The following is a 23,367-nucleotide window of genomic DNA, read 5'->3' as shown; positions in this document are numbered from 1 at the left end:
TGCCATTACTCTGCAGTACCCCGCCATTACTCTGCAGTACCCCCCATTACTCTGCAGTAACCCCCATTACTCTGCAGTACCCCCCAATACTCTGCAGTACCCGCCAATACTCTGCAGTACCCTGCTATTACTCTGTAGTACCCCGCCAATACCCCGCCAATACTCTGTAATACCCTGCCATAAATTGCCATACCCAGCCATACTCAGAGATACCCAGCCATACTCGGTGATACCCTGAAGTACCCAGCCATAGACGCCTCCCACCCCTCACCGCCCTCCGGTGCTTCTACCAACTCGCCAGTACGATCAAAGCCAGAATCTTTTTTTTAATTTTTTATTTCAGGCTTCCCAGCCTAGAGGTGAGATGTGGGGTCATATTGACCCCCCAGATTTCACTGTAAAGAGGACCTGTCACCCCATATTCCTATTACAAGGGATGTTTACATTTCTTGTAATAGGAATAAAAGTGATCAAAAATATATTTTTGGGAAAAAAAATGTCAAACTAAAATAAATAGTAAATGAACAATAAAAAAATAAAATAAAAATTAAAGCGCCCATGTCCCCATGTGCTCGCATGTGCCACACATGTGAGGTATCGCCGAGAATGTTAGAGCGAGAGCAATAATTCTAGTCCTAGACCTCCTCTGCAACTCAAAACATGTAACCAGTAAAAAAAAATTTAAAGCGTCGCCTATGGGGATTTTTTAAGTAGCGACGTTTGGCGCCATTCCACGGGCATGTGCAATTTTGAAGAGTGACATGTTTGATATCTATTTACTCAGCATAACTTCATCTTTCACTTTATGCAAACATTGGGCTAACAAGTGGTTAATAATAGAGCTTGCAGTCAGTAGTGTTAGGAGATAGTGCGTGCTGTCTGCGTGCTCTGTACCCAGTACATACCGCTATAATATAGGGCAGGCCCCTACTTTCAAACATCCAACTTACAAACATCTCCTACTTGCAAACGCAAGGAGACAGCAGCAAGTGAGATGAAAAAAGATGGACGACAAAACAAATTATACAGGGCTGATAACCCTTCCCTATGTTTTCCAAAAAGCTTAAAGATATTTTTTTTGACTGGAGCTACACTTTAAAAATGTACCGGTTGAAAATGACAAACAGATTCAACTTAACACAACAAACCTACACAGTCCCTGTCTTGTTTGCACCGCCTGTATACTGCTGTTCTGAGTATATAGGGCCTGGGGGCCACACGCATTTCCTTTTTTTAATATGGGTACGGGGTTCCCCTTAATATGTGTACAAGACCCAAATAGGCTGGTAATGGGCAGGGAGGGCTACCCATGCCATTTTTCTGAATGATTTTCAACCATATTGCAGGAACCAGATATAACATTAAAACCGCAAGCAGTTTTAAATGGTGTTATTTCCGTTTAATGTCATTTTGTGCAGGGACTGTTCTAAACACGGGAAACACGTGGCACTTCACAGGCATACTATAGACACCCCCCAGGCACCATATTTAAAGGAATATTTCACTTTTTTTTTTCACTTTAATCGTCATTAAAATCAGTGCTCCCGCCAAAACGGTAGTTTTTAAAACTTTTTTTTGCAGTGACCCATGTCCCCTGAGGCAGGAGCCAGGTCGCCAAACCCTTTTTAGCACACTATCTTGCATATTAGCCGTTAAAATGAGCACTTTCCAATTCGAACGTTCGAGTCCCATAGACTTCAATGGGGTTCTAACGTTCGTACCGAACGCGGGGGTCGTTCGCAAGTTCTGGTGCGAACCGAACCGGGGGGTGTTCGGCTCATCCCTACTTATGATATTTATATCCACAGTAACCTACTTTGTTAGGTTACTTTGGATATAAATTGGCATGATTTATCTTTGCCGAAAATTAAAGTAACACTTCTAACGCCACATCCGTATATACTTGAATTGGAGAAGGGGGAGGAATAAAGAGCCACAGAGCCCTAGTTCGGACTTTTCAGGCACGGTGGACAATAGTACGGTACAAAAATATACTTTATTAACAATGAATCATATCAAACAGGTCAAGTGGAAAAGAATTAAAAACATACGATAGAACTTTGATAACTGGTAAATATCTAGTGTAAACAAGAGAGTTGAAATCGAATGAACGGCAGTGAGCCCCTGTGCATCAAAACGTTTCACTAGTTTTGCTTCATCAGGACACACTCGGGGGTAATTGAAAACAACAGGTCTCACTTATCAGCATAAAATTCTTCATATGGAGATGATCACCAGAGAATCACCATGTATAGCAGGAAGTCATTTTTTACTAGTGCCAGTGACCGTGTATGGGGCTGATGGCATAGAGATATATAGATATGAATATATACTTGTATGGTTCACCGGGGGAGGAAGGAGACACACGTGAGTATCCAGGTCATTACACAGAGAGTGATAGAAAAGGAAAGGGTAGAACAAGCAACACCTTTCCCCCTGTTGCCAGTCCCCACATACAGGGGCTTCAACAGCAGTCCACATGGACCAACATACGTTCCTTTAGGGCTGGATATACCAAACTCTCCTATATCTGCCCACAGTTAGTACAACTATATGAAATCCATAGATATACCTAAACAGGCCACTCTAGCATCAGGTTCAATGTCTCCCCAGGGAACACATATTTTTTGTATGTTTTTCTTCTCCACTTGACCGGTTTGATATGATTCATTGTTAATAAAGTAGATTTTTGTACCGTAGTATTGTCCGTCTTGCCTGAAAAGTCCGAACTAGGGCCGTGTGGCTCTTTATTCCTCCCCCTTCTCCAATTCATGATGTATCTTTATAACTTTTTATTATGATTTTACATTCGTAATAAAAGTGATTGTTTTTAACATTATGGTATTGTGATATCCCTTGAAAGGCACATTGAAAATCCTTCTATTGGGGATGTCTTTCCATAATCCTGGTGGTTATTAGGGGACAGAGTGTTATGAATAACCCGAAAAAGAATTAATGGTTTAATCAACTTTTTTATATTATCAGGTTATTTCCTCCAGGTTAATATGTAAAGTGTAAGCTTACCGACTCTTTATCTGCAATGTGTGATAGTTGTGCCATCCTTTCAGGAACTATGATAGTAGGTCTTTGCTGAGAATGTGAAACACAAATTCTACTCCAAGATGTCAGGTTCAAGCTTGCCAGTAGTATGTGATATGTGGTACAAGCTTCATGGGGGTAAGTGTTGAGCCTTTCCTAAGCAATTTCCCATGCTAATGGAGAAGCTGCTGCTCCCACAGGGAACTATAAACTGTATACAGTACCTTGAAAAATTATTCATACCCCTTGAAATTCTCCACATTTTGTCATGTTACAACCAAAAATGTAAATGTATTTAATTGGGATTTTATGTGATAGACCAAAACAATGTGACACATAATTGTGAAGTGGAAGGAAAATTATAAATGTTTTTCAAAAACTTTTACAAATAAATATGTGAAAAGTGTTGCGTGCATTTGTATTCAGCCCCCTTTATCCTGATACCCCAACTAAAATCTAGTGGAGCAAGTTGCCTTCAAAAGTCACCTACTGTAGTTAATAAGTAGAGTCCCCCTGTGTGAAATTTTATCTCAGTATAAATACAGCTGTTCTGTGAAGCCCTTAGAGTTTTTTTTTATAGAACCTTAGTGAACAAACATCATAATGAAGGCCAAGGAACACACCAGACAGGTCAGGGATAAAGTTGTGGAGAAGTTTAAAGCAGGGTTAGGTTATAAAAAAAATATCCTAAGCTTTGAACATCTCACGGAGCTCTGTTCAATCCATCCTTTCAAAAATGGAAAGAGTATGGCACAACTGCTAACCTACCAAGACATGGCTGTCCACCTTTGATGGTAAGATGGATGGAGACAAATACAGGGCAATCTTACACCTCGTACACACGCCATCGGACTTTCTGACAACAAAACCGTGGATTTTTGTTCGAAGGTTGTTGGCTCCAACTTGCCTTGCATACACACGGTCACACAAATGTTGGCCAACAATTACGAACATAGTGAAGTACAAGACGTATGTGATATCTCCATTACGAACGCTAGTTTTACAAGACCAAGCGCTTCCGGCTCGTCCTTGATTCAGAGCATGCGTGTTTGTACTTTGGACTTTTGTCCGACAGACTTTTGTGTACACACGATCAGAAAATCTGAGAACACACATTTGTTGGCGGAAAATTTGAGAGCATGCTAGGCAACATTTGTTGGCGGACCAACAACAAATATCCGATGGAGCATACACACTGTCGGATTTTCCGCCAACATAAGAAGAAAACCTGTTAAAGTCTGCAAAATACTTGAGACTGGGGCGGAGGTTCACCTTCCAGCAGGACAACAACCCTAAACATACAACCAGAGCTACAATTGAATGGTTTAGACCTAAATCCAATTGAGAATCTGTGGCAAGACTTGAAAATTGCTGTTCACAGACGCTCTCCATCCAATCTGACAGAGCTTGAGCTATTTTGCAAAGGGGAATGGGCAAAAATAATGTCCCTCTCTGGTGTTCAAAGCTGGTAGAGACATCCCCAAAACGACTTGCAGCTGTGATTGCAGTGAAAAGTATTGAATCAGGGGGGCATCATACAAATGTACACCACACTTTTCACATATTTATTTGTAAAAAAATGTGAAATCCATTTATCATTTTCCTTCCACTTCAAAATTATGTGCCATTTTGTGTTGGTCTATCACATCAAAAACATAAATTTATTTTATTTGGATTTTGTTGTAACATGGCAAAATGTGGAAAATGTCAAGGAGTATGAATACTTTTTCAAGGCATTGTATATAGGAAACAATGAGCATTACAATGATTAAGCCTTTTGTTTATAATTTAGGGCTTAGGCTTGTTTAACCACTTTTCGCTTTGCCTATAGCAGAATCCTGACTCGGCGTCATGTGACGTCCTTCAGGATAACAGCCGCCCCGTGCCCGTGGAGGGCGTGCATCTTGGCGGTGTGGTGTGTCAGTCTGACACACCGCTACACTGATCTTGGTAAAGATCCTCCAACACCAGACCCTTATCCGAGCACGCAGACCGGCCGGTCAGGAAAGGGGGTGGGGAAGAGCGAGCACCCCCTCCTGAACCATACCAGCCTCATGCCCTCAACATGGGGGGTGGGTGCTTTGGGGAAGGGGGGTGCCCTGCGACCCCACCACCGCAAAGCACCTTGTCCCCATGTTGATGAGGACAAGGGCCTCTTCCCGACAACCCTGGCCGTTGGTTGTCGGGGTCTGCGGGCGGGGGAGCTTATCAGAATCCGGGAGTCCCCTTTAATAAGGGGGCCCCCAGATCCCAGACCCCCCCACCCTATGTGAATGAGTATGGGGTACATCGTACCCCTACCCATTCACCTGGGGGAAAAAGTGTCAATAAAAAAAACACACAACACAGGTTTTTAAAGTAGTTTATTAAGCAGCTCCGGGGGTCTTCTCCGCTCTTTCCGGTTCTTCTCGCCTTCGTCGTCGTCACCGTCCGAGGTTTTTCTTCCGACTTCGCGGGTCTTCTTCCAACTTCTCTGCGCTTTCCGGCCTTTTCTTCCGATCTCTGGTTCTTCTGCTCCTCCGCTATCTTCTTCCAGCTCTTTTACTAGCGTTGGCCCGGTCTTCTCGTTTGTCATCGCCGTCTTCTTCTTCTTCTGTTCTTCCGACGTTGACACAACGCTCTCTCCCGCTGTAATATCGGGGACACGGTGCACGGCGACTTATATAGGCATAAGGGGCGGGGTCACTGGGGGATGTCACATGGTGACTCCGCCCCTTATGACGCCACAGTCCCAGCATCCCCGTTTTTCCGGTGTAGAAGTTACCCTTAAAACCCATACCAGGTGACGGGGCTCGCGAGGTGTCAATCTCACCGATGGAAGCGGCGACATTGACTTCCTTCTCTAGTCACGTCGTACCTCAAGTCACATTCAAAATGAACGGACTTTAGTCCGTGTGTGGGCAAGTCCGTTCATTTGGAAAGTCCGGCGGACTAGCACACAGATGGGCGGATTGTCCGCTAGAAAGCCAAGTTGGGAAGAAAAAGTCCGCTGGAGCCCATACACAGTCGAATTGTCCGGCAGACTCTGGTCCGCCGGATAGTCCGATCGTGTGTACACGGCATAAGACTCACTTGCACAGTTCAGAGCCTGCAATAAGTGGATTTTTTCTAATTAAAAGCCTTTTCCTGCCAGCTGCCTGCCACACCAAGCACTAAGGTGTGTGTAAGGGGACACTGATAGAAGGTGACACACTGGGGGGCTCTGCCATAGGGTGGCACACTGGGGGGCTCTGCCATAGGGTGGCACACTGTGGGGGCTCTGCCATATGGCGGCACACTGGGGGAGCTCTGCCATAGGGTGGCACACTGGGGGGACTCTGCCATAGGGTGGCACACTGGGGGGCTCTGCCATAGGTTGGCACACTGGGGGGCTCTAGCATAGGGCGGCACACTGGGGGGCTCTGCCATAGGGTGTCACACTGGGGGGGCTCTGCCATAGGGTGGCACACTGGGGGGGCTCTGCCATAGGGCGGCACACTGTGGGGATCTGCCATAGGGTGGCACACGAGGGGGCTCTGCCATAGGGTGACACACTGAGGGGCTCTGTCATAGGGTGGCACACTGGGGGGCTCTGCTGACTGTGATGTATAGGAAGAATGTTCGGACTTTGGTGCAAAGCAGGACTCTGATGCGAGCGTGGCACTCATCCTGATTGCTGTAGTCTATATATTGTTTTGTTTGTTACTTACTCCTGGCATGGCAGCCACCTTTAAGCCTGGGGGCCCCATAATCTTCTATTGCCGGGGGGCCCCATGGGTTGTCAGTCCGCCCCTGGCCCCAGAGTGTTGTCACCGGGGATTTTTTTCTCAGAGAATAGGTGCAGGTACTCTCCTGTTCCTAGTCACCCCTTTTCTCTGCCCCCTACTCAGCTCCCAGTACCATCCCTTTTAGAGAACCAGGTATCATTTTGGGGTGCTAAGTCATTTGTATGGAATTTGAATTTAAAATAGAAAGCCTGCAACAATAGACCCCCCAGCAACAATAGATCCCCACAACAATATACCCCCAGCAGCAACAGATCCTCCCCTCAGCAACAATGGACCCCTCCCCCCATAACAATAAAACTGCTAGTAGCCAGCATCAGTAGACCCCTACCTTAGCAGTAACAATTGAACCCCCCAGCAACATTAGACTCGATTCCCCAGCAGCCAGCATCAATAGACCTTCCAGCACACCCTACCACCCCTTACATACATTCGGCGATGGGGGTGCCGAGACTGCGTTTCCCCATGCTCCTGCTGAAAAAAAATCCCTGGTTGTCACCCTGTAACAGGAAGTGCCTAAAGAAGGGTCCTTCATGGTAGGATCACCAGTTATTCATTTAACCACTTCCCAACTGCCTCACGCAGATATACTGCGGCAGAAGGGCACGTACAGGCAGAATCACGTACCTGTACGTTGCCCTTTAAGAGGCGGGTGCTTCGTGAGCACAATCGTGGGTCCCACGGACTCGATGTCCGTGGGGATACCCACGATTGTCTCACAGAGAGGAAGGGCGGGGAAATGCTGATGTAAACAAGCATTTCCCCGTTCTGCCTGTAATCGGGAGCGGTGATCGGTGTCGTGTCACACACAGTCCCTCCCCCCCACCGTTAGAATCACTCCCTAGGACCACACTTAACCCATGCAGCACCACCTAGTGGTTAACCCCCTTCACTGTCAGACACATTTACACAGTAATCAATGCATTTTTAATTGCACTGATCGCTGTATAAATGTGAATGGTCCCAAATCACGCCAAAAGTGTCCGATCTGTCTGCCATAATGTCGTGTCACACACAGCCCCTCCCCCCCCACCGTTAGAATCACTCCCTAGGACCACACTTAACCCATACAGCACCACCTAGCGGGTTAACCTCCTTCACTGTCAAACACATTTACACAGTAATCAATGCATTTTTAATTGCACTGATCGCTGTATAAATGTGAATGGTCCCAAAATCACGCCAAAAGTGTCCGATCTGTCCGCCATAATGTCGTGTCACACATAGCCCCTCCCCCCACCGTTAGAATCACTCCCTAGGACCACACTTAACCCATATTATAATATATTTTTTGGGGATATTTATTATAGCAAAAAGTAAAAAAATATTACCTTTTTTTCAAAATTGTCGCTTTTGTTTTGTTTATAGCACAAAAAATAAAAACTGCAGAGGTGATCAAATACCACCAAAAGAAAGCTCTATTTGCGGGGGAAAAAAAGGACGTCAATTTTGTTTGGGAGCCACGTTGCACGACCGTGCAATTGTCAGTTAAAGCGACGCAGTGCCGAATCGCAAATAGTGCTTTGGTCTTTGGCCAGCAAAATGGTCCGGGGCTGAAAGTGGTTAATGAAAGTGGCAGACTGAAGATGGGTTGTCATTGCTGATTTTATGCAGATTCCTTGACTACCTTGGTGATTCACTGAACATCCGGTTCTGACTTTAGTTAAAACTTTATTATTCTGGGTTGGTGAATCAGAAAGAATTAAAGGCAGAGGATCAGCATGACAGTCAACCTTTTCTTCAAGACTTTTGTTAGTTCTGTCCTGTAGTAAGGACATGATTAGATGTCATTTGAATGTGACGCTTTATTTTTGTAATCATCACCCACTCTACTTGTAATCTTGTAATAAATATTTTATTTCAGAGTCGCCCAGAGTCGTCTCTGGGGAAGGAGATGTGTGTTACGCTGATATTAAGATCAACCACAAAGGTAGGCTACTCAACAATACAGCAAATACAAATGAATGAAATGCTCTGATGGCCTTATGGGTCTGGATTCTTTAATACGGAAGATATGATGTATTTTAATTGAATGTATTTATTTTAATTAATAATTTATTTAACTTACCGTAATGTGTTTCATTGTATTCTATTTATATAAATCAGGGGTCTCCAAACTTTCTAAACAGCGGGCCAGTTTACTGTTCCCCAGACTTTAGGAGGGCCGGGCTGTGGCCTTAGGGAGTAGAGCAGGTCCCGACTTTGGTGGGAATAAACGATGCCCCATCATTGTTGTCAGTGGTAGGAATTGTTTCCCCATTGTCAGTGTCATTGGGTAGGTGTGTGCCCCATCATTGGTGTCCTTGGGCCCAATGAGGAATTGTGCACCATCATTGGTGTCCTTGGGCCCAATGAGGAATTGTGCACCATCATTGGTGTCCTTGGGCCCAACGAGGAATCGTGCACCATCATTGGTGTCATTGGGCCCAACGAGGAATCGTGCACCATCATTGGTGCCCTTGGGCCCAACGAGGAATTGTACACCATCATTGGTGTCCTTGGGCCCAACGAGGGATTGTGCACTATCATTGGTGTCCTTGGGCCCAACAAGGAATTGTGCACCATCATTGGTGTCATTGGGCTCAACAAGGAATTTTGCACCATCATTGGTCTCATTGGGCCCAATTGTTGGTGTCATTGGGAGGAATTGTGCCTCTTCATTGGTCTCAGTGGGGGGGGGGGGGATTATGTCCCTTCATTGGTGTCGTGGGGGGGGGGGATTATGTCCCTTCGTTGGTGTCGGTGACAGGAGATGTGCCCCATCGCTAGTGTCAGTTGAGGGGGCAGACTGTGGCCAATGGGAGTAGAGAGGGTCCCAATGTCGGTGGGAATAAACAGTGTCTCATCATTGTTAGTGGGAGGAATTGTGTCACATCATTGATGTCATTTTGCCCAATTGTTGGTGTCATTAGGAGGAAATCCCGACGTAAAAAAAAAATTCGATTGGACTTTTTCCGATCGTTTGTAGAGAATTCGGATCGGACAAAGTGCCACGCATGCTCAGATCAAATTATGAGACCAAAGCTATTGGCTACTAGCCTCTACGTAGTCCCGTCGTACTCAACGAACGTCTCCTCGTTCTGAACGATTGGATTTTCTGACAACTTTGTCCGATCGTGTGTATGCAACACCAGTTTCGGACAAAATCCATTTGAAAAAAATCAGACGGATTTTGTGGTCGGAATGTCCGACCGTGTGTACGGGGCATAAGACTGGGATGCCATTAAAGTTCATGTGTGTGTAAAGGCAGGCGTCCCAATACTTTTACTAATATAGTGTATTTCCTATGGGAATACATTTTCTAGGTATAAAAGGAAACATATATCAATCTAAAATTGTACATTCAATTGTTAGCTCCGTGGAGTATATACCAACAGATTGGTGTTCTTATTATTGTCATTAGTAGCAGGGAATAACATTTTTTATTTTTCTAACTTTTTAGCTCCTGCCACACACACTGCTTCTAATGAAGACTTATGTTATGTCAATTTTGCAACCAGCAGAACAGGTAAGCAGCACTAGTGCATTATGGGTGGCAGATTTGACTTTTATCTGTTTTGTTATTTGCAACCAAATAGGTGATTATTAATTTAGGATAGATTCATTCCTTAGCCCTTGTACACACCGTGTTGTCAGATAATCCGACCGTGTGTGGGCTCCATCGGACTGTTTCCGTCGGAATATCCGACCGACAACAGGGCTATAAAACTTTCCGACAACATGATCCGATCGGACTTTGTCCGATTGTGTGTAGAGAATTCCGATCGGACAAAGTGCCATGCATGCTCAGATCAAATTCCTACACCAAAGCTATTGGCTACTAGCCTGAGCGTAGTCCCGTCATAACGAAATAACGTCATCACGTTAGGAACGATCGGATTTTCCTACAGAATCCGACGGATTTTGTTGTCGGAATGTCCGACCGTGTGTACAAGGGCTTAACCACTTCAGGACCGCCGTATTGCCAATGTACGTCAACACAATGGCACAGGCAGGCACAATCACGTAGATGTACGTGCCTGCCTTACAGCGGGTGGGGGGTCCGATCGGACCCCCTCCCGCTGGTTACGGCGGTCCGGTTCGCTCCAGGAGCGCTCCGTGATGAGGGGATGGCCGTTGGTTTTCGGCCACCCCCTCTGGATCGCTCCTGGCCAATGAGAAGCTTCCTCCCACTGTGTATTGTTTACACAGGAAGGAGGAAGTGATGTCATTCTCCTCGGGGCGGTCTTTTTGACCGGACTACGAGGAGAAGACTAATAGTAAGTGTGCACCAACACTACACTGACATGTAGGTACACACAGGCACACAAACCCCCCCCGATCCCCCCTCCCCGATCGCCCCCCGATTCCCCCCGATCGCCCCCCCCTCCCCCCCCAGTCACAGTGTCACTGATTGCATTGATCATTTCTTTACTGATCAATGCATTCAGTGTCAGTTGTGACAGTAAAAACTGTCAGGACAGTTAGTGTTAGGTCCAGGGTAGCCCCCTATCACCCCCCAATAAAGATTTAACCCCCTGATTGCCCCTAGAGTTAACCCTTTCACCCCCTTTTGCCAGTGTCACTAAGCGATCATTTTTCTGATCGCTGCATGTGTCGCTAGGTAGCTAGTTATTTTTTTAGGTTCACCGCCAGGTTTTTATATCGCTAGGTACCCCGATATACTACCCAATAATGGTTTTAACCCCCTGATTGCCGCTAGTTAACCCTTTCACCCCCTTTTGCCAGTGTCACTAAGCCATCGTTTTTCTGATCGCTGCATTAGTGTCGCTACAGTCGCTAGGTAGCTAGTTATTTTTTTAGGTTCACCGCCAGGTTTTTATAGCGCTAGGTACCCCGATATACTACCCAATAATGGTTTTAACCCCCTGATTGCCGCTAGTTAACCCTTTCACCCCCTTTTGCCAGTGTCACTAAGCGATCATTTTTCTGATCGCTGCATGTGTCGCTAGGTAGCTAGTTATTTTTTTAGGTTCACCGCCAGGTTTTTATATCGCTAGGTACCCCGATATACTACCCAATAATGGTTTTAACCCCCTGATTGCCGCTAGTTAACCCTTTCACCCCCTTTTGCCAGTGTCACTAAGCCATCGTTTTTCTGATCGCTGCATTAGTGTCGCTACAGTCGCTAGGTAGCTAGTTATTTTTTTAGGTTCACCGCCAGGTTTTTATAGCGCTAGGTACCCCGATATACTACCCAATAATGGTTTTAACCCCCTGATTTCCGCTAGTTAACCCTTTCACCCCCTTTTGCCAGTGTCACTAAGCGATAATTTTTCTGAACGCTGCATCAGTGTCGCTAGTGTCGCTAGGTAGCTAGTTATTTTTTTAGGTTCACCGCCAGGTTTTTATAGCGCTAGGTACCCCGATATACTACCCAATAATGGTTTTAACCCCCTGATTGCTGCTAGTTAACCCTTTCACCCCCTTTCACCAGCGATCACAGTATAAGTGTCACTGGTGACGCTGGTTAGCCAGTTAGTTATTTAGGTTCCCCGTCAGGTTTTTATATAGCGCCAGGGACCCCCATATACTACCTAATAAAAATTTGAACCCCCTGATTGCCCCTAGTTAACCCTTTCACCACTGATCACCGTATAAGTGTTACGGTGACTCTGGTTAGTTTGTTTTTTATAGCATCAGGGCACCCACCATTTATTACCCAATAAAGGTTTAACCCCCTGATCACCCGGCGGGTGATATCAATTAGGTTTTAGGGTCAGGGTCTGCGTCGCCCCAGGCAGCGCTAGGTTAGTGCCAGTACCGCTAACACCCACACGCAAAGCATACACCTCCCGTAGTGGTATAGAATCTGAACAGATCAATATCTGATCTGATCAGATCTATACTAGCGTCCCCAGCAGTTTAGGGTTCCAAAAAAACGCATTGTTAGCAGGATCAGCCCAAATACCTGCTAGCACCTGCGTTTTGCCCCTCTGCCCAGCCCACCCAAGTGCAGTATCGATCGATCACTGTCACTTACAAAACACTAAACACATAACTGCAGCGATCGCAGAGTCAGGCCTGATCCCTGCCATCGCTAACAGGTTTTTTGGTAGCATTTTATATTCAAATCCGGAAGGCAGTGCTTGGTTTTCGGGGTCCCGTACGTGGCTAGGCTCCCAAAAAGTCCCCCACATGTGGTATCCCCGTACTCGGGAGAAGCAGCAGAATTTATTTTGGGGTGTAATTTGACTTCTGCCCATAGCATGTGTGAGCAATATATCATTTAGTGACAACTTTGTGCAAAAAAAAAAAAAAGTTTGTAATATTCCCGCAACTTTTGGCAAAATATAAAATATTCCATGGACTCAACATGCCTCTCAGTAAATAGCTTGGGGTGTCTACTTTCCAAAATGGGGTCATTTGGGGGGGTTTTGTGCTATTTTGGCATTTTATGGCCTTCGAAACTGTGATAGGTAGTGAGGAGTTAAATCAAAAATTTGCACCCTTAGAAATCCTGAAGGTGGTGATTGGTTTTCGGGGTGCCGTGCGCGACTAGACTCCCAAAAAGTCCCACACATGTGGTATCCCCGTACTCAGGAGAAGCAGCAGAATGTATTTTGGGGTGTCATTTCACATATGCCCATAGCATGTGTGAGCAATATATCATTTAGTGACAACTTGGTGCAAAAAAAAAAAAGTTTGTAATATTCCCGCAACTTGTGGCAAAATATAAAATATTCCATGGACTCAACATGCCTCTCAGTAAATAGCTTGGGGTGTCTACTTTCCAAAATGGGGTCATTTTGGGGGGTTTTGTGCTATTTTGGCATTTTATGGCCTTCGAAACTGTGATAGGTAGTGAGGAGTTAAATCAAAAATTTGCACCCTTAGAAATCCTGAAGGTGGTGATTGGTTTTTGGGGGTGCCGTGCGCGACTAGACTCCCAAAAAGTCCCACACATGTGGTATCCCCATACTCGGGAGAAGTAGCGGAATATATTTTGGGGTGCAATTCCACATATAACCATGGCATGTGTGAGCAATATATCATTTAGTGACAACTTTTTGTAAAAATTTTTTTTTTTTTTGTCATTATTCAATCCCTTAGGACAAAAAAAATAAATATTCAATGGGCTCAACATACCCATCAGCAATTTCCTTGGGGTGTCTACTTTCCAAAATGGGGTCATTTGGGGGGGATTTGTACTGCCCTGCCATTTTAGCACCTCAAGAAATGAGATCGGCAGTCATAAATTAAAAGCTGTGTAAATTCCAGAAAATGTACTCTAGTTTGTAGACGCTATAACTTTTGCGCAAACCAAAAAATATACGCTTATTGACATTTTTTTTACCAAAGACATGTGGCTGAATAAATTTTGCCCTCAATGTATGACTAAAATTTAGTTTATTCGATTTTTCTTATAACAAAAAGAAGAAAATATCTTTTTTTTTCAAAATTTTCGCTCTTTTTCCATTTATATCGCAAAAAAAAAAAATCGCAGAGGCAATCAAATACCATCAAAAGAAAGCTCTATTTGTGGGAAGAAAAGGACGCAAATTTTGTTTGGGTGCAATATTGCATGACCGCGCAATTACCAGTTAAAGCAGCGCAGTGCGAAATTGCAAAAAGACCTCTGGTCCTTAAGGTGTTTATTGGTCCGGAGCTGAAGTGGTTAAAGTGAGACCTTCTTTCGAGTTTAAAGCTAAAAGTCATCCATAAGGTTCCCCTTGTTGCTTTTTTAAGCTTGGAAATCATCACTAGGTCAATAAGGAATACCATTTGCATGCTTTGCCAACAAACTAGTTCATCATCAATAAAACAACCAATTGTAAATGTACTTATACATTGTCCTTTATTCGGGTTAAATGCTAAAAGTCATCCATAAGGTTCCCCGTTTTTTTAAGCATATAAAAAAGAAAAAAAAAAGAAAAAAAGAAAAGAAAAAATATTTAGTCCATCACCAAATAAGGCTCAAAGGGCAATCCAAATCCTAAATAGAATTTATGCGTAAGGGTTAAATGTGTAGTGCTCCCGGAACACCAGGTCACTGTACGTGCCAACTCATTACTGGAGATATCTGATCCCAATGGTGGCCCGTGAATTGAGGGTGCACGGGTTCCGCCCCCCCTATCCCTGCCGCCGCCTCCCTATCCATGTGCCCGACCCTTTCAGGACGCCGAGCACATGGATTCTTATGGCGGGGTGGGAGGGGGTGTTTTTTTTTTGAAGCACGTGATTAGAGCCAGAGGCTCTAATTTGCTTCAAAAAACGATGGGCTCGGGCACAGAGAGTCCGCCCTAATCCCACCCAATTCTATGAACATAGCAAATGCATTTTCACTATCTTCACACTACAGTGCCTCCCCGCCAATCAGGAGGCAGGTCGATGAGACCTGTTTCCCGATTGGCCAAAGCGCCAGGCAAACCTATTGGATGCCTAGTGGTGATTTGGCAAGCAGAGGAAGCATGAGAGGAGCGGGCACCTCCGCCGCTGCTGCTGCCCGAGTGTGGAGGAGAGGAGGAGAGTGGATAGAGACACAGAGGATACGAGTCTTCAGGTAAGTGCCGGACCTGGGGGTGGGGGGGTCTAGAGCTGCGAGCCCCGAGTGGGGGGGGGTGCAAGTGCCAGCAGCTGTGAGCCCCGAGGGGGGGTTGGGTTGTGTGTGTTTATTGCCAGGGTAAGTGGCTGCATTTGCCGGGCACAAGTGGCTGCATTTGATGGGCACAAGTGGCTGCATTTGATTGACAAAAGTGGCTGCATATACTGGGCACAAGTGGCTGCATTTGATGGGCACAAATGGCTGAATTTGATGGGCACAAGTGGCTGCATTTGATTGACAAAAGTGGCTGCATATACTGGGCACAAATGGCTGCATTTGATGGGCACAAATGGCTGCATTTAACAGGCAAAAATGGCTGCATATGATAGGGCACAAGTGGTTGCATATGATGGGTACAATGGCTGCATTTGATGGGCACAAGTGGCTGCATTTGATGGGCACAAGTGGCTGCATTTGATTGACAAAAGTGGCTGCATATACTGGGAACAAGTGGCTGCATTTGACGGGCACAAATGGCTGCATTTGACGGGCAAAAATGGCTGCATATGATGGGGCACAAGTGGTTGCATATGATGGGAACAATGGCTGCATTTGATGGGCACAGTGGCTGCATTTGGTGGGCACAATGGTTGCATTTGATGGGCACAGTGAGGCTGCAACTGATGGACACATTGTTTGCGCCCCCCAAAAAATTTGAGCATCAGCCACCACTGTCTGATCCCTATATTCATGTCTGGTATAATTGGCCCCCCTGAAGCCCAAAGGTCTCTTTTGCAGCTGGACAGTCTGCAAACATGGTATATATGCCCCCATAACTTAGCTCTGATATAACATTATTTTTTCTCTTTTGCAGCTTCTTCACCTACAGTTGTTGAAACCGTAAGTAAAATATTAAATAGCCATTTGAAAGAATTGCTGTCCAAACATAAAGGGTCTCCTTCCCATTTTTATTACAGTCTACATTGTACATTCATATCAGTCCTTATCCTGAAGGAGCTTACAGTCTAAGGTCCATACTTCAAAAGAATACATACTAAGGTCAATTAAGCCAATTAACCTACCAGTATGTCAAAGAGAGTGGGAGAAAACCCATGCAAGCTAGAGGAGGAGGATGTAGGTAGTGTCATGTTAAAGTGAACCAGAACTTAATTATAAATTGTAGCACCCTCCCAGTTAGATTGTTAGTAAGATTGGATAGATGTTGTTTTTGGCTCCTCTGTAGCCAGTGGAGCAGAGTTTTATTACTAGGGCTGTTCTGGGTCATGCTGTTTACAGGCTCAACTACTCCCCCCGTCTTCTAGTAGATTATGGAATATAGTGGGTTGGAAGAGGCAGACCCTAGGCTGAATATTCATACAGCCTCAGTCAATCTCTGGTCAATGGGATGACCAGCAGGGGGCTGAGGTGTGTATAAATAGTCTTTGCCCTGGAGTAGGAGACCCAGCCTAAAGGGCTCCTGCCCTTATGGGCAGATCAGTTAAAGACTTCAGGAGTTTAAACAAGGTCCCATCTTAAGGAGAGCTGGAGGCCTACTTCTAAAGCTGCTGAGAACAGTTTGGAGAAAGCCTACTGAGGACTTGGCCTGGAGGCTCACGGTACAGGGTCTGACTGGCATCAAGGTAATGGGAGAATATGCCTGAGAGAGAGAGATCCTGGAGATATTCTTTCTGCTTAACCCCTTGAGAGACAGTTGCTGCCTTAGGGCTGCTTCCATAGTGGAAGTCCCCTGAGCTGTATGTCCACTATTCCCTATCACAAGAGGTCCATCCTGAAGAGTCTAGGCAGAGAGAGTCCTCTGTTTCAGTTTGCACTAAATTTGGAGTATCCCAAAGCTCACCCTACCCCCAACCAAGTTTAAGCAGCATTAAACTTCAAAAAGATTCTTGCTGCCTGGGAATTGATAGTTGATAGTTTAGATTTTGATAGTTTAAAACAGAACTAGAGGGACCTGTACTTACCTTTCCTTCAACGGTCCCCAACTGTCACTAGCACTGCCATCTTCTCCTGAGTGCCGGTCTTTGGCAGTCTTCATTGGCCGGTGTGGGATGACGTCAGTCCTGCGCATGTGCAGGAAGGCATCATTCTGGCAGAAAGGGACAGTGTCAGCAACATAAGCTGAGCTGCACATGAACAATTCAGTTTACCTGAGAAGACAGCAAGAAGAAAGGTAGGTGCATGCGTTTGAAGAAGAGACATTGCATGTCTCTTCTGCAAAAAAAAAGCCTGCCTGTTTGCTGTTTGTTACAGCAGAACTTTAGTTCCGCTTTAACCCCTTTCCCGACCAGCCACCGCAGTTGTAGTGCGGCAGGTTGGCTCCCCTGGGCGATGACCACCGGGCACCCGCGATTGCTCCACACAAAGACAGAATGGAGATCTGTCAATGTAAACAGACAGATCTCCGTGCTGTCAGGAGTGAAGAGAGTGATCTGTTGTTCATACTTAGTATGAACAACGATCGGTCTCCTCACTCAGGCAGTCCCATCCCCCCACAGTTAGAATCACTCCATAGGACACACAATTAACCCCTTGAATGCTCCCTACTGTTAACCCCTTCCCTGACAGTGACATTTACACAGTAATCGGTGCATTTTTATAGAAGTGATCGCTGTATAAATGCCAATGGTCCCAAAAATGTGCTAAAAGTATCCGATGTGTCTGCCATGATAAAACTTGCTGATCACCGCCATTGCTAGTAAAAAAAAAAAAAATGCCATAAATCTTTCCGCTATTTTGTAGATGCTATAACTTTTGCCCTAACCAATCAATATACGTTTATTGCAATTTTTATTACCAAAAATATGTAGAAGAATACATATCGGCCTAAACTGAGGAAAAAATTTGCTTTTTAAAAAAAAAATTGGGGATATTTTTTATAGCAAAAAGTAACAAATATTATGTTTTTTTTCAAAATTGTCACTATTTTTTTTTATAGCGCAAAAAATAAAAACCGCAGAGATGATCAAATACCACCAAAATAAATCTCTATTTATGGGAAAAAAAGGACGTCAATTTTGTTTAGGTACAACGTCTCACGACCGCGCCATTGTCAGTTAAAGTGACACAGTGCCGTATCAGAAAAGATAGCCTGGTCATTGAGCAACCAAATCTTCCGGGGGTGAAGTGGTTAAAACATATCTATGGTCTAATACTAGCAGTACATTTAAAAAAAATGCTCTTGCTTGTGTTAGTACAGGCTGTTGAAGGATCCTTCAACGTAAGAATATTTATTATTATAATTAATATATATATATATATATATTTAATTAGTATATTTATTTGGAACTATACTTCATCTGAGCACCATAAACCAAAAATGCTATTCCTTTTTTATATTCAAAACCAATTCCCTCATCCATCCATGTCTCTATGCTTTATTTTGTTGAGAAATCACCCCCTAGCGTTTCTGGCCAAGGCCATCTTAAGTAAGGGCAGATGATTCATATAGCATTTACTTCCTGCATTCCATCTGCTCTTAGCTCAAGCATGCAGCCAGGAGAGGGTGTGCTTAGCTGCCAAAGCTCCTCACCCCCTCCTAAAGACTTCTGGGATGTATGAGATAATTTGCCTAGGCATGGAAACTATAATTATATTGGCTTTTGGAAATGCAGCAATTTAGAAATCAGACGAAAGGTTTAGAGCTGGAAAACACTTTTTGATAGATAAAAAGTGCATTTTATATACAACTATATAGATCAGACCAAAATGAGGGACAAATGAGGAGGAATGAGGGACAGAGGGACATTGCTCCAAATCAGGGGCAGTCCTTTTGAAATCAGGGGCATTTGGGAGCCATGATTTTATATTAAAGCGGAGGTCCACCCTAAAGTGGACCTTCGGCTCATCGGAACCCTCCCCCCCTCCGGCGCCACAATTGGCACCTTTCAGGGGGGAGGGGGGTGCAGATACCTGTACAGTACAGGTATTCTGCACCCACTTCCGGGATAGCTCTCTGCGGAAAGGGGCGTAGATTACGCCCCTTTCCACAAGTGCCCGCCCCTTTCCGCAAGTGCCCCGCTGCCTGCTGGGAAACACACAGATCCCAGAGGCATCCTTATTGCGCAGCGCGGCTTGCGCAGTAGGGAACCGGGAAATGAAGCCTAAAGGCTCCATTTCCTGATTCCCATACCCAAGATGGCGGCGGCAGCATCCGACAGACGATCTAGAGATCGGCTTCGGGTGCCGACATCGCGGGCGCGCTGGACAGGTAAGTGTCACTATTTTAAAGGTCAGCAGCTGCAGTATTTGTAGCTGCTGGCTTTTAAAAAAAAAAAAACGCGGAGTCCCGGCGGACTCCCGCTTTAAGCATCATCCCATTATTAAGCCCATTTCACGTGAAATTCACCAAATCTAGAATAGTAAAGCACAACAGACTTTCATTAAAAAGCTTTATCACAAAAATGTACATACCTGATACACATAGGGTAGGTCAACGGTCAAGTCCAGTGACAGAATATATTGAGGCTATAGACACAATGGAGGTCAGTGACAGAATAGAAGAGCTCCCCATTTATACGTATCTATCCACAATCTTCTTCTGTTTTCCAGCAGGTTATCTACTCTGAAATAAAGGGCAGAACAGAGATATGAAGATTATCTGGTGATGATGTTTGGAGGCTTCTAATGATGTTCTGAATTCGGCTTGACAAATCCAGTGTCTCTGGGGAATTTTCACAAAGAGATTTTACCCTAATACTCAAAACTGACATATGTACAAGCTGTAGGCACAAGTTAAAGATCTGTCATGCATTGGGTTATTGTTTAAAGTAATGCTCTCCAAACTTCAAATAGGCCAGATGACTCCCTTTGATTCCCTTTATACTGGCCTTGGGACACTATTCAGCCTATGACAACAACATTGGGGGGTATTCCTACTAATGACACCAAAGATAAGGTACTATTTCTCCCAGTGTTAAACGATCACAAGCATATAACACTGCTGTATCCCCCACTCATGCCTTGTCACACTTGGTGCAGCCGCCAGGCTCTATACAGGAGGCCATGGACACTGAGGACTGAGACCAGCAGTGCTGATAACCACCCTGGAGTACACAGGGGCACAGGTGCAGAAGTGATGTCATGTGGCTTGTCCTGTGGGCATGGCTACGCATTTCAGAGCTTCATGCTCCTTTCTCAGGCCAGTGGGGTAGCCCATTGGCCTGAGAAAGGAGCAGGACGCTCCAAAATGGGTATCCATGTCGCACATTGTTCAAAGAGCCTCTAGAATCCGGAAGGAAACTTAGGGTTCCATGGAACCCAGTTTGAGAAAGGCTGAGATAGACAAAAGCATAAACACTAATAGTCAAATCCTTGAATGTGCTAGGGAATAGCACCCACTAAGATCTGTTGGTGTAATGCAGGGGTCTCCAAACTTTGTCCTCCTGTGGGGCAAGCACATCATTGGTTACTAGAAAATTTTGTTGTCATTTTTGGACTGTTTTGTTTTTATTATGCTGTAGATAAGCTGTTTTGATTGCCATTTTGGAGAAATAAAAACAGATTTACAAAGACATGGCTGGCTAGTGATCCAGACCTCTAGAATATCACAGTTGGTGCTCGAATTTGGGCATTCTGGCCAAAAAGCTGTGGAAGCAAGTGAACTAACAATTAACAATTAATTAATAACAAAAAATCGTAATGGGTCAGAGTGGCACAACCATTGCAAACCACTAAAGGATGCACAGAGGAAGTTGTAAAAGCCCTGGTTCAAGCTACAGTGGCCTAACAGGAGGCCTCAGTGGAAGCCAAATACCCACCACCACCACAAGGAAGTTTAGGCATGCCAAGAACAGACCGTGGCTCTGTTGATACAGGCTCAGCAATCTTAGGTATCGCAGTTGGAGGCTCAGTTGGCCACTCCAGCAGATTGTCACCCGTAGGGGCCCAGTGATGGTGAGGGCCAAAGAAAATCACTTTCCATAATAATGTGGAGGCATTCTTGACCACTTCTGAAAGCTTGGCTGAGAAAGAGGGTTGGCCTCGGCACCAGTGGGCCAACATCATTGCTTCATTTCTATCAGGGAAACCACAGAAGGCTTATTATGATTTACCAGCTGCTGACGTCACAAAATTATACCAAGCTAAAGGGGAAGGTCTTAGCTTGCCTTGAGGTGACTAAAACTGCTGGGCTGTCCAGGCACACAGGATGGATTGCTGGAAGTATCTCAGTTTAGGCATGCCAAGAACAGACATTGGCTCGGTTAATACAGGCTCACCAATCACAGCTGGAGGCTCAGAAGGAGTCTATGCAGACCCAGTTGGCCACTCTAGCAGATTGTCACCCGTAGGGACCCAGTGATGGTGAGGGCCAAAAAAAAATCACTTTCCATAATGACGTGGAAGCATTCTTGACCACTTCTGAATGCTTGGCTGAGAAAGAGGGTTGGCCTCGGGACCAGTGGGCCAGTCTCATTGCTACATTTCTATCAGGGAAACCACAGAAGGCTTATTATCATTTACCAGCTACTGAAGCTACAAAATTATACCAAAATTATACCGAGCTAAAGGGGAAGATCTTAGCTTGCCTTGAGGTGACTAAAGTTGTCTGGTCCTCCTACAAAATTCTAAAAAGAATTAAGGTTCTATTGAACTCAATTTCCCTGGTGGATTCATGGAGATCCGTGCACCCAACAGGGAAAGACTACACTTTTTACTCAGCATCACACAAAAAATATTTTTTGTTTCTCAGAGGGACCTCATTAACTTAGAAAGGGCAGACATTGGTATTATTACTATTTCAGACCATGCCCCCACTGCTGTCACTCTTAAAATGACTCCTCACAAACAAAATTTTTTTAATTGGAAATTGAATGCCGCTTTACTAACTGACCAGACTATCTGTGATGACATTCACGAATCCATTAAAACATATTTTCTCAACAATGCTGATTCTGACACCAACCCACTTACTAATTGGGAAGCCCATAAAAGCGTAATTAGAGGTGAATTTATAAAATGGGGAGCTAGGAGGAAAAAAGAGCGTATGGTTGGTATAATGGAGCTAGCCAATAAAATCTCAAAACTTGAGGCACAGCATAAGCAATCCCTTACGGCTTCAGCAGCAGAAGAGCTTGCCCACTGCAGGCATTTCTTATTGCAATTGCTACAAATTCAAACTCAGAAAGCTCTTTTTTTTCGTAAAAGTATATTTTATGAACAAAGCGATAAGAGCGGAAAACAACTCGCTAGAGCCCTAAGGGATGCAAAGATGGCTAACCATATACATGCGATACGAAACCATAAGGGCATCCCTGAACACATGCCTGAAAAAATTGCAGACATCTTCCAAGAGTTTTATTCTAAATTGTACAGACTTCCCCCACAGCATAGACCTACTCATATACCACACACACGTGAGGAGATGATCCAAAAGTTCCTTTTAAATAGTGAAATCCCTTCTCTACCTCCCTCTGATGCAAAACAATTAAACGACCCAATTACCATAACTGAAATACAAAATGCAATACAAGACTTGAAATCTGGTAAAAGCCCGGGACCAGATGGGTTCACGTCCCAATATTACAAAGCATTTCCGCAGTTACTCTCTAAACCCCTTTTAAAGGCATTTAATCACCTAGCAAGTGCTGAAAATAATTCCAACTCCTTCCTTATGGCGCATATAGCGGTCATACCAAAGCCAAATAAAGATCCCTCCAATTGTGCTAACTTTAGACCAATATCACTCTTGAATATTGATGTGAAATTACTAGCAAAAATTATCGCGAATCGGCTAAAACCCCTCCTTTCAAAAATTATTGGTCCTGAACAGGCAGGTTTTATGCCTGGAAGAGAAGCAAGAGACAACATTGTTAAATCCCTGCATCTGATCCATTACGGAAGGGATTCTAAAGTCGGAGGCCTCTTGGTGTCAACGGACGCCGAGAAGGCCTTCGATAGGGTCTCTTGGGACTACATGTTCTCTACCTGTGCTCATATAGGCTTAGGTGGAGGCATGCTGAATTGGATCAAGGCCCTTTACCAGTCCCTACAGGCTAAAATCAAAATTAATAACATCCTATCTAATCCGATCCAGATAAACAACGGCACACGCCAGGGATGTCC

The 23,367-nt window shown here is 44.7% G+C and overlaps 1 protein-coding gene across 1 annotated transcript in view; it reads left to right on the top strand.

Annotated features, from left to right (window-relative positions):
- LOC143973511 (Fc receptor-like protein 5) overlaps positions 1-20,816 on the top strand; it is a 62,784-nt gene extending 41,968 nt beyond the window's left edge. The window contains exons 10-13 of the mRNA XM_077474429.1: positions 8,668-8,733; positions 10,246-10,311; positions 16,163-16,188; positions 19,855-20,816. Coding sequence (XP_077330555.1) covers positions 8,668-8,733; positions 10,246-10,311; positions 16,163-16,188; positions 19,855-19,896 — 200 coding nt within the window. The 3' untranslated portion in view covers positions 19,897-20,816. The remainder of the gene's footprint in view (positions 1-8,667; positions 8,734-10,245; positions 10,312-16,162; positions 16,189-19,854) is intronic.
- The last annotated feature ends 2,551 nt before the right edge of the window (positions 20,817-23,367 follow it).

Source organism: Lithobates pipiens, unplaced genomic scaffold (assembly GCF_037356315.1).
Source record: "Lithobates pipiens isolate NorthernLeopardFrog02 unplaced genomic scaffold, aLitPip1_a1.2 Scaffold_83, whole genome shotgun sequence".
Taxonomy (NCBI): domain Eukaryota; kingdom Metazoa; phylum Chordata; class Amphibia; order Anura; family Ranidae; genus Lithobates; species Lithobates pipiens.
The sequence above is the reverse complement of the archived record's forward strand: the minus strand, read 5'-3'. Positions and strand labels throughout refer to the sequence as shown.